This window comes from Pleurodeles waltl, chromosome 8 (genome assembly GCF_031143425.1).
Source record: "Pleurodeles waltl isolate 20211129_DDA chromosome 8, aPleWal1.hap1.20221129, whole genome shotgun sequence".
NCBI lineage: Eukaryota > Metazoa > Chordata > Amphibia > Caudata > Salamandridae > Pleurodeles > Pleurodeles waltl.
Window position 1 is genome coordinate 744,406,497 of NC_090447.1, and position 12,340 is coordinate 744,418,836.

The window sequence follows — 12,340 nt, forward strand, 5'->3', positions numbered from 1 at the left end:
CCGAAGGAATGATAGTCTCACAATAGCAAAGCTGTTGCTTAGAGAGTTAATACCATGGTTCGGATTTCCGATCTCTTTAGAATCAGATAGGGGAACACACTTCAATAACAAAGTAATTAAACTCTTATGTGCAGCATTAAACATTGAGCAGAAGTTGCATTGCAGTTACCGCCCAGAAGCATCAGGACTTGTAGAGCAAATGAATGGTACACTGAAATCAAGAATTGCCAAAATGTGTGCAGCGACAAATCTGAAATGGCCAGATGCATTACCTTTGGTGTTGATGTCAATGCAAATATTCCTGACAGGAAGGCAGGACTGTCACCCCATGAGATTCTCACGGGCAGAGCAATGAGGTTGCCAGCAATTCCAGCTAATGCTCTTGTCAATATCACAGATGATATTGTGTTGGACTACTGCAAGGATCTGGCTGATGTGGTTCGATCTTTCTCTCAGCAGGTGCAGGCTGTTACCCTGCCACCCATCCATGACCCAGGTCACAATCTGAGAGCTGGAGATTGGGTCATCATCAAAAAGCATGTTTGAATGACTTGTTTAGAGCTGCGTTGGAAGGGTCCGTACCAGGTGGTGCTCACAACCTTGACAGCTGTGAAGTGTGCAGGACTACCGAATTGGATACACGCAAGCCATACAAAGAGAGTGGTGAGTCCGCAAGAACATGAAGAAGTGTTGTTGAGAGCACCAACAGCAGCGAAATAGATGGCTGTACCTGAGCCAGAACAAGAGCAGATTGAACCGGAGATTGATCCTGAACTGGTGGAAGATGGTTCAATCACCCCTGTAAGAGACGAAAGTGAAGAATTACAGGAGGGTGAGCAAGAGTCTGACAACTCAACGGATACAGCAGGGGAACCAAGCATAGCAGGGGTTCTCCCAGAAGCAGACGGTGCTGAAAAACAAGCAGAGCAAGTGCCAGATCAAGAGGGTGAAAGAGTTGAGACAGATCAAAGTCAAAGTGGTCCGACTCCTCCTGAACTCGTTGCAGGTCCATCAAGACAAAACACCATAGAAAAAGGAAAAGAGAAGAGTCCAATTCTGAAAATAATGTTGACAGAAGGAACAAGAGAAGGAGACAATTGGCCTGAATCACAATTTGGAAAGAAGAAAGAATTGGTAATAAATGAACCAATAGAGGAAGAAGTGGAAGCTACGAGAAAAGACAAATTAAGTGAAGGAGAATTAGGAGGAGAACGAAGGTTGAAAAGAAAAAGAGTACCAAGTCGAAGATACGCAGGTCCTGAGTGGGCATATGCGGCAACAAGTGAATGGCAAAACTAGTTCATGTCCTTTTGCTTTGACAGAGAAGTTCCGAATCAGTACTTTGATGCAACCTGAAAGGAATCAATAGACTGAGTTGTTGAGCTAAACTGAAGAAAAATCTAAAGAGAGACTGTTGAAATAAAACTGGAAAATACATTGATAACCTGATATGACATTTGAAAACCTGGATGTGACAAGCTGCTAACCGATTTTTGACAAAGGAGAAAAGGGTTCCTGCGTGTGAAACTGAACTGTGAGAAAGAAACATTTTGATTTTCCCAATTTTGATTTTTCCTGTTGCACTTTAATTTAGGATTATTTCTGCTTTCTGATTCTATACAGATTATGGCTGAATTAAATAATTGCGTTAGAAATATTAGATATTGTAGGTACTTGAGTGTTGGAGTGACAATTATGTGTGGAATAATGTTCATAATAATGATTGTGGTATGTCTGTTCATGAAATAAAGGAGGCTACTATTGCTTCTGTTTCTGAAACTACTACATTAACAGCTTTAGAGAAGTTTATGTTAGATGAAAAATATGTGCATGATTATACTTATGCACAAGGAGAGCTTTCTTTTAATGTGTTCTATCGGTTGTTGAGTGAGTATGTGGAGACGATGGATGCAAGGAATTGTCTTGTGTGTAAGCAAATTCCTTCCTCTGTGGAAGAAGGGGTTACGTACCATAGCTTGCCTTTAACATATGGCATAACTTGTAGTCTGCTACTAACCAGATTCTATAACCAAGAGTATATTCAATATTTTTATTCCAATCACGATGCAGTGTTTTCCTTCATTCCTATTATTAGATATTTGAGTAAAGTAGATAGAGAGCATGATATAGTATTAGTTAGGAGATAGCAGAGCCAACACTAACATTTGGAACTGCTTATGCTTAATAACCCCATTAGAAAAAAACTTTATAGGGTATACTGGTGACAGAAGGAAGCATTGAAGGAGAGGCTAGAGAAGGGGTTAGAGAATAGGACTTATAAGAATGATTATGCTTACACTGCTATTAAAATGCAAGGGAAACTAGCTTTAGATGCATTTAGATACATGTAGGGAAGCTTTGTATGTATAGACCGAAATCAAGCACTGACACCTTATTTGTGGGACAAGTGAATGTAGGCATGTGTTCTTGTTTCAGAGTAAATGGAATTTTATGCTGAATGGTCAGGACCCTGCGATTCCTGGAATCTACTATGTTTGTGGACTTATTGTTTATTAGTGTCTTCCTAAAGGATGGTATGGGACATGTTATTTGGTGATAGTTTTCCCTAAAATCTATCAGATAGATGATTTAAAGAAAATTCCGAAAGTGACTGAATTACATCATGAGCGACAGAGGAGGGAAATCTCTTCTGCAATTGTGGGAGATATTTTTGGTGCAATAATTCCTTCTGTAGGAGTTATTCTGAATGCAATTAAAATATGAAAGTTGTCTACTATTGTGGATAACATGCTGACAAACTTTACAGGGGCAATACTCCTGTTAAATACTGAATTGCCTGCGGATAGAGCTATGACACTTCAAAATGGGCTTGCTTTAGACATAATTTGGGCAAAAGACGGCGAAGTCTGTAAAATGATTAATGCTAGGCATTGTTGCTCCTATATTCCAGAGAATGATAAGGAGATAAGACACTTACTTACTAAACTAACTAATTCAAGCAAGGATTTGAAGGATTTAAAGGAACCAGGGTTTTGGGAAAAAGTTGGAAAGGGATTTGCCTCTGTGGGAAATTGGTTTAGTCATTTTTGGAGTGGGGCATTATGGAAAATTGTCCAGGGAATATTAATTGTGATTGTTTCCATACTAGGATTATGGGGTACATGCAAGTTATGGCAAAAGATACAATTAAGGACATCTAAAAATGATCAGAGGAGGGGAGAACCACTTAGGAGACAAATGTATAGGGAAAATTCAAGGAAAAGACAAAAAACATCTGAGACAGAATTGTAAAGTATTGACAAGAAAGGTGTGATGACATATTTAGTCATCAGAGGAGGGACTGTTGGAGCAGATATGTTAATTAAGAAATTATTATTGACATATGTGTGTATATTAATTAGAAAAATGCATAGAGAAATTAATAGTAGAAAATAATGTGTGTGTTTAGAAATGTGCCCTCGAGGAGTGTTCACCATATGGACTAAAGTGACTAAATATGCGAAATAATGAAAACATACGAGAAAAATGTACTAATATGTTATAATGAGATGTATAACCTATGTTTTGTATTAATTCAATAGTTTTAAGTTAGCCATACCAGAGGTCTAGTTTCACTGTGCCTTGCTCGCTCTGAACATGGAGAATTCGAACGCCTTGCAAAGGACTGGTAACTGGAGACAGAGACCTTGAACCGCTCAGAGTTCAAGTCGCTTAGCTAGAACATTCTGCAATGTATAGACGGACAGGAGATGGTGAAGACAATTCGAAACAATTATGTGTAGTGTAGGCTAAATGTACATTCCCAGGACTTAAACAACGGAAGCACTGACTAGAGAACCATGTGCAACAATTTTGATACCTGAAGAGCCGGATGATGTCCTCATCGCAAGAAGAACCAATCAGCATTTTGTGAAATATAAGAATATGATTTGGTAAATGAAAACTATAGGTTAGAGTCATATCTTTTGAGCAATTGACCAATTATTAATTAGTGGGATGGACTGTGAGACCCTAATAAAAAGTCATGACAAGGGGTGAGGAATCAGAACTGTGAGGAGAAAGTTGATGACGTCAGGAGACGCTGTCCTAGGTGCTTATATTGGGCTCATACTCTGTGAGCCTGATTTGTAGCTGACTATTGATGACCTGAAGACGAAGACTGACTTGTTGTTGATCCATCTTGGATAGGTAGCTATGATATGTGACTGACAATTATGTGCCCTTTCTTCTAGGTACCAACTGTGCTGTTTTATAGAGATTCACACTTAGGTAAATTTTATCAAATTAATGTTTTTTCTATATTGTTTTCGCATGAAGACCCTCATGCTAATGCTAATCTTGGTTAGGTAGGTTGTTAGGGGTGACGCTGACGGTGACAAATGACTGACAAACTTAATTGCTGAATTACATTATTAATGCTGATATTCATAGCTTATGGCGTTGCTTTGCTGCATATGTTTTCTTCAAGAAATAATGTCTTATAACTGATGAATTAGTAAAAAATTGTTTTGAATAAAGATTGAATTAACAGAAGATTAGAATTGTAAGCAATAGGGAATACAACTTGTTAACCCTTTCATGAGTAGTGGTTATTTCTGATTAGTATGGTTTCTATTGTGGTTCCATAAAGTGTTTATCTTGTTTATCAATGTTGGTTATTGGTTCATTAGTCACTTACTTACTAAGGACTGGGCGCGCTATCACTTACTTATAAGGATTTTTCTGGTTTTGTTTAAAAGATGAAGTTGTTGATTTGTGAATGTTCTAAATACTAACAATAAAAAGCTAGACACTTAGAACGTCCTCATTAAGGGGCTGTATACAATAGCAGACAATTAAGACACAGTAATAGCTGCGCAAAGCCACATCCTTGCGCAGTATGCTACACAAATATATAAATTCGGCAGTGAATAATAGAAATATCCTTGCATGCAGAACATACAGTACCTGTGGGGATGCATGACACACCATCATCTGATAAAGTATATCCATCGGCACACCAGCACTCACGAATAGTAGTTGTGTCACGGCAGAATTGTTCACATTGGCCATTATCATAGAGGCACTTCAAAGTCAAATTCAGCGCTGAAAATACATTAAAAACTTATGATAAGGGAGATTCCGTCATTTAGACTATGCGAAAAACATTTAAATTAAAAACATATTAGTGAACAAATGCTTCTATCAAAATAGAACAAATCTCCTCTCTATCACACAAGTGGGGAACAGAACAGATATTAAAGCACTGGAATGTTGAGCACCATTGAAGACAATGGAGCTGCAGAGATCTGTGATCACTGGTAAAGGCCCTCTACCACGAGTGTTGCAAACTAGACAACCTGTACCTGTTTGTTTATAAAACTGTTTATTTGTTTCGCTGTATGGTCTGTACATACTTCAAACAACAAATATATACAGAAATCCCTTTTAAATGTGTTGTAGGGCTGCGTTAACTATCCATGACTAATAATTAGACAAAGGCAGAAAAGTCATTTTAATATTGTTTGTTTAAAGCCCTATTTAGCATCATGTCCAGGCCTTTGCAGACTCTAAAAACTACCACAAACAGTTGACATTTTTAATCTTGGAAACATGGCAACCTACTGGTGACTAGCAAAGCCACAAACAGAAAGCAAGGAAAGTACATACCATTTTGATTCCAGCCAGTTTAATGTTTAAAAAGGCCCAACTAGGAATGGGCTTTATTATGTTTTCCATCAAGCTGAATAATAATTAGAAAGGTAAAACACTGAGCCTGTCTGACAGCGCTTTACAACTCATACTCACAGACTAAACAAAAGATCTAAACTAGTTACTTACATTGCTCTGAATAAAAGGAAAGTGACAGTTTACAAGTCTTGTGCACGTTTGTTGCTGTAGCGCGTATGCGTTCAAAAGTGGACAGGTTTCTTTATGGGATACTTGCGTCTCTCCTACCTCTTGTAGTGAAATTTTCTTCATATGAAAGCCCAATATCCATACATATGTCGGGTAAACGCCTCATATATTTTATCTTCGTCCTCATTTACTTTCAGTGGCAGAGGAAATAAGCAGTGCACATCTCGAGCTGGCACTGAACTTAAATGTGTAAAATGTAGAGAGGCCTTGAGGACCCTTCTCCCTCACACTCTAGGCGGTGAGTTGTTGGGTCAATGCTGTAACAGCCTTACAGCCTGCCGTTGCTGGCTATATCGGCCATTAAAGGCCCGCTTCCCTGTGCAAGGCCCCAACCTTCGGCCCGGGCCTTTAACGCTGGAGCAGGCCTTTAATGGCTGGTACAGCTTGCAATGGCAGACTATAAGCTGTAGTAGAAGCTGGAATGTTGGAAGCTCATTTAAAGACAATTAAGTGGTTATGCCTTTTGCTTTAACATTTCAGTGTTTGCCTTTCTGTATCTCTTTTTTTAATCTAGAATATTCTACCCTCAGTGGATGGAATGTTCCATTAGCCATATAGCCCTTCTGCCTTGGGCTTTAACAGTTGTTAAAGGCCCTTTCCCTGTTATATGCCCTACCCTGCAGTTCGGGCCCATAACTCGGGGTTATCTACAAGGCTATATTGAATTAATCTTGGGGTCTTGATCCTAACGAAGGACACATCAGGAAACATGCAAGGCTTTTCAAAGCTCAAGAAAAACTGCATTTTGCCAGATGGAGAACTCCCCACAAACTGAAAAAAATTGGGTGGTTTAAGTAATTTAACAGGATTAATATGTTGCGATCTAACGTTGTTGCCTTACCTCATATCAATATAGCGCTGGTCACAGCCATAGTATTTCCACAGTATTTCAAGAGTGAGGTCTCTTGGATCAATTCCTTTCTCATAAAGTGATTATCAAGGAAAGATGGGGAGACCATACTTGAGTGGATATAAAATAGGGCATGAACAGAAGTAAAGGGGTAATAAATGAAGCAGTGGAATTGTGTCCAACAAAGTGAGGATGAGTCAGTGGAGGATGGTGGGTGAGCGAGAGGTTAGGCCAAACACATTAAAGTTAGGTTTATTCCTAGATGATGAGGAGCACAATGAATCTTTTAGCCTTAAAAAGGGACAAGTACAATTATAAAATAAAAAGTAACCAATTGAGGGGTATATTGTGGGCTGTGATTCACAAAAATACTTTAAGTGTGTAGGTGTAACTTCCTCCTTATCCTGCAGGAGAAAGTCAGAAATAAGTCAAGAGGAACTTGCATCTATTCACAGAACATTCTTAGTGAATCGAGTGACTATGGAGTTCAGATGTCATCTTGGCACCACTATCCTCCACCCCCTATGTGATTCATCCTCTAGGGCGTTATGTTTGGTCAATGTCCCAGAGCACATTTTTGTTTGACCTTTTACCCAGGCTGGAAGATATGAATAGTTTTAATCAGGGATGTCATAAATGACAATGTCATGACAATGTCATGAGTAAAGTACTATGTGAGAACACAAACAATGCATGGCTGTGGTGCAAGTTATGGTTAGCTCGGCAAACCATAAATGGTGAATTTCACAGTTGTTTTAGTTTTTAAACATTAGTGTTTACCTTATTTCAATATCTAACAATAAGATCACTTTAACCTTTTATTCTGTCAATGCGTATTACTCAGACAACCTGACATATTTAGGAGTCACCTTTTTACTAGCTTTTCTTTTGATAATCACTTCTTACTAAGATAATTTGTGGAGCATTGGGGAGTTCTATTATTCCTAGGTATGGTATGTTTGTAATTCACCAATGCCCTTTTCTACCATATGAGGTAAGGCAGAAAGAACTACTTCTATTCTACAAAAGACTGGAGTTGTGAGCTCCTAAAACCGGCTCTCGAAACCACCATTTGAGTCATTCTCTTTAGATTCTGGCAATTCCTCTGCAGGCTCCCTCGTTTTACGCTAAAGTGACTGCCAGTGGTCAGCATGTCAGTATCCGCTTGTTCAGCGTTCAGATCTTAACTTCTCCTAACGTACATGAAATGTTGCAGTTGCGTTTCTATATTACAGTTTGGCTTACTTTCTTGCAACTATGTCTTCTCCAATTGGTAGAAAAGAATGCCTGCAAAATATTTTGTAACTTAACCAGCTCCCTATCTATAGTACTGGATTAACATTTGCCTTTCAGTTAATTTTCTCCTCAATATGCAAGATTGGTGCTGTAATTGCTGCACCTATTTCCAATAACTTCTGGGATCACTGTAATTAAGGGTTATATGAATCATAAATTTATAGATATGCTACTTGGATATCCTGTTGTATTTTGTGAAATGCCTTTATCTCTTCTATTTACAACATCTGTTTGATCAACGTATCCTCAAATTGGTTCCTTGATCAGAGTGTATTCATCTATTCATCTGTCTATCCATAATGTATGAAATACTTGTAGGGTAAGACTTTAGCAAATGACGTTGCTTTTTGGCCTTTTTTGGGTAAGCTTGGACATACCATTTGAAATGTGTTATTACAAGAATGCTCTATATCAGCGGTTCCCAACCTTTTTACCTCTGTGAACTCCCACTTTGTCAGTTCTGGAACCCAGGAACCCCCACTGAATCATTATTGGAATACGGGGACCCCCCCCAATGAGTCATTACTGAAAGCTGGGGAATTAATCTGTTAATATTATTAAATTTTGTAAGCAGTCGCGGACCCCCTGAGGAGGTTTCGTGGACCCACTGCCCTAGGTTATTAATTTATTAATTTCTATGGAAAGACGTTGAGACATCGGCCCCATCTGACCTTGCTCACAGTTTCGTCCTTCATAACCTTCAGCACACTGGCACACATAGGACTGGTGCTGATCATCACATCGTCCACCATTTTGACAGGGATTGGATGCACACTGGTCTGCGTCTAGAAACAGTAAACTCTCAATGTTACAATGCACATTGGAACAAATATATGAGAACATTAGTTTCATTTGACAATAATATATTACTTGACAAGTTTCAGAGTTCCATACCTGTGTATACATTCCAGAATTGCATCTGAAAAACAAAGGGACGTTGTTATATATATACACAATACAGCACACAATACACGTAAATAATGTATATTCATAATGCTCAAATACGAATCGAATTTCACAAGACTAGAATACTCAGATATGACGACTTTTTTGAGGGGATCCATTGAGTCAATGGAAATGCTTAGGCATTCATTTTCTCCCTTCGAAGTTCTCCTTATTAATCTATACAGTTTGAATGCTTTGACAATTCAGACAATATTAGTACACGTCATTCACTGTTCACTGAAACCAGATGGAATAAAAATAAAGTATTGCATTGAAATTAAATGGAGTAGATTTTTTTTTTTTTAAACCGGAGTAGCTTTGGGGGGCGGAGATAGCTAGCCAGCAAGATGGCTGCCACATTGTGAGGCTCTGCTGAGGCAGGGGGCCTTTTCAACCATTTCTCCTGTCAGGACAGAGTTTTCTGGCTGCTAGTGCAGCGGGGGGGTGCCGCCCTAGCTGCAGTCGAGGCGAGTTGGTAGCCACGGCGGGGCCATGAGGCCGGGCGGTGAAGGCGGCGGGCCTCATGGCGCGGCGGACCGGGGGCCGCGGACGTGCATTGCGGGCCTTGTTGGCTTGCGCCGTGCTGGAGGGGGCGTCGTCGCTTGCGGCACTGCCATCAGCCTGGGGGGGTTATGCGGGGGGCCGGATCGGCGGTCAATTCGGGCCGTGGTTCCCCCCGTTGTTCCCGTGGCCTTTGCTGGGCTCCTGGCGGGGGGCTGGGCGCCGCGCAGCCTGGTTGTGGAGGGGCGCTGGTCGTGTCGGGGGCCGATCGGCGGTCGGGTCAGACCGCGGCACCCTGGCTCTCGGGTTCCCTGGTCTGTCGGCCTGGTGTTTGCCGTGCTGCTGGCCTGCGTCCAGGAGTGAAGGACACAGCGAAAGGCGAGGGCTGCAGACTTTTGGAGCTGGGGCCGCTGGAGACTTCTGGGCCTGGAGGCCTGGGGGTGTAGCTGGATGCGCAGGCCACTGGAGGTGTGACGATTCCCTGCTGTGGATGGTCGCTGGGCCCCCAGTGCAGTGGGGCCTGTGGCGTGGGCTGCTGTGTGGCCTAGACGTGGAGGCTGACGGCCTGGTAGCTGACAGGAGGTGGTGGTGGATTGTGGCGGACGCCTGTGCCGGCGGAGCTGAAGAGGGACCGGCTGCCTGTTGCGGGTGAGGTGAATTGGCTGCACAGGCTGTGAAGCTGTGACTGGCAGGTGAAGCCGTTGTGTGGCTGGCTGCTTGCCCTTGGTGAGGTAGCTTGGCCTGGGTCTGGATCCATATAGGAGGCGGAACACGAGTGACTGGTGCCGGAGGCGGCTGGTCGGCGAGGGGCGACTGGTGGTGCCTGTGGAGGCGGACGGCGCAGCTGGCCTTGGTTGCCAGGTTGCTTGCCGGTATTGGCGGTGAGTGGCTGGTGGAGGGCTGCCGATTGTGCAATGGGGAAGGCGGAACAAAAACAAGCAAAGCTCTCCTTTGAAGGGGGCCGGAAGAGAGGGGGAGCACCTACTGCTCAGTCTGAGGAGCTGGCAACAGGAGAGGGGTCCTCGGAGGTGTCGGTCAAAGCTATGTTTCTGGACTTGAAGACTAGTCTGGCTGGAATAGGTGGGAAGCTTCACCATTTAACAGAGCAGCTCGACCGTATCAGAGCCCGGGTGGATGATCACCATTCTCGTATCGACCAGTTGGAGATGCGTACTTCTGGGCTGAAGGATACGCGGCAGGAGTAGCAAGACCATATGTTGCACATGGAGAGGGTGCTGGAGGTCATCCGGGTTAAGAACGAAGATTTGGAGGCTCGATTGCGTCGTAATAATCTACACATGGTAGGACTTCCAGAGTCCACGGATATGGGCAGAATGGAGGATTTTGTGGAAGGAATGCTTTCTGACCTTTTCCCCAGCCAGCTGTCTCGCTTGTTGGTGGTGGAGAGAGCGCATCGGTCGCTGGGTCCCCGGCCCCATCCTGGGACACCTCCGTGCCCCATCATTATTCGGCTTCTGAATTACCCGGATCGGGATGCGATTCTGCGACTGGCTAGGGAACGCCGGCCGGTAATCTATAAGAATACTGAACTGAGTTTCTTTCCGGATTACACTCCTGGCATGCAGGCTGCGCGCAGGGCGTTCCTGACGGTAAAGCGCTCTCTGTCCCAAACAGATGCTAGATCCTCCCTCATTTACCCAGCGAAATTGAAAGTGCAACATGGTGGGAACCTTCAATTTTTTACCGAGTCGAAGTTTGCGGCGAAGTTCGCCAAGGTTCTTCCTCGGAAATCTGTGGTGGTGTCCCGGGATGACCGCGCTGGGGAGCGCAAGTCCCTAAGTGATAATGATTGACTGGCATGGGCGTCACATACCTATATGGACATTTGAGTATGCCGCTTGCATCCTGCTGTGGAACTTTTTTCTTTTTTTTTTTCCGTCCTGACGATGCTCCTACATTTGAGCTCTATGCCTGCCCTTACCTGTCCTGGTTAGGAGGAAGGGTTGGGTGACTAGCTTCCAGCCCTTTGAATGAGTCCTGTCTCTATGCTTGGTTGGGTATATGTGCTTCATGGAGGGTGGGTTTCTGCTTTGGCCCGATTGGGGGGTCGGCATGGGTGGTGGTTGGGGGTCTACTGGCTTTGTTGCACTATGTTTTTCTGATTCCTCTTTACTGTTCTCTGTGGTTGAGTGAGGCTGGCCAGGCTGGGAGAGTGGCAGTGCTACACTACGTTTTTGGTGAGAGGCGAGGATGACTAGGGTGGGTGTGACTTTGATCCGTTGCCTCACTTGGAATGTGCGAGGTCTGAATGACAGGCGTAAAGTGCGACTTATGTCGGCATGTGTTAAGCGTCAGAATATAGATATATGCATGTTACAAGAGACGCACCTAGTGGCGGCTACTCTGCATTATCTACAAGCAGGGTGGATTGGGGAATGCCACGGCTCCATCTACTCGCGTTATGCTAGGGGGGTAGCGATTCTGATTTGCAAGGGGCTGCAGTGGCGCACTCATAGGATAATTGTTGACCCTCATGGGCGATATGTCTTACTCAGTGGAACGCTGTTGGACAGGCTGTGTCGACTCGTGTCGGTGTACGGACCTAACTTGGATGATTCAGAGTTTTTAGTGAGGTCTGGCGATTGGCTGAGTCATTTGGGTGAGGGGCTGTGGTTTGAGGGGGAGTTTAATGTGACTCTTGACCCCATTCTTGATCGGGAGAGCGTGGCTCGGGTGCAGCATCCGGACGCCGCCCGTGTTTTATCTGTGATTATGGAAGATGCGACGCTGGTGGTCTTGTGGCGGATGAAGCACACGTGGAGAGAGAGGGCACATGCGTTAACTATGTGCATAATAGTTGCATAATAGTTGGTCGCGTCTTGACCGTTGGCTGGGTTCACGTGATGTGGCTTTGTGGACCCGGTCGGC

At 43.3% G+C, this 12,340-nt stretch overlaps 1 protein-coding gene across 1 annotated transcript in view; it reads right to left on the minus strand.

The window, feature by feature from the left end:
- Positions 1–12,340, minus strand: part of F7 (coagulation factor VII) — a 195,809-nt gene that overhangs the window by 133,932 nt on the left and 49,537 nt on the right. The window contains exons 3-5 of the mRNA XM_069204956.1: positions 8,900–8,924; positions 8,677–8,790; positions 4,909–5,046 (exon numbers count right to left, since the gene is read on the minus strand). Coding sequence (XP_069061057.1) covers positions 4,909–5,046; positions 8,677–8,790; positions 8,900–8,924 — 277 coding nt within the window. The remainder of the gene's footprint in view (positions 1–4,908; positions 5,047–8,676; positions 8,791–8,899; positions 8,925–12,340) is intronic.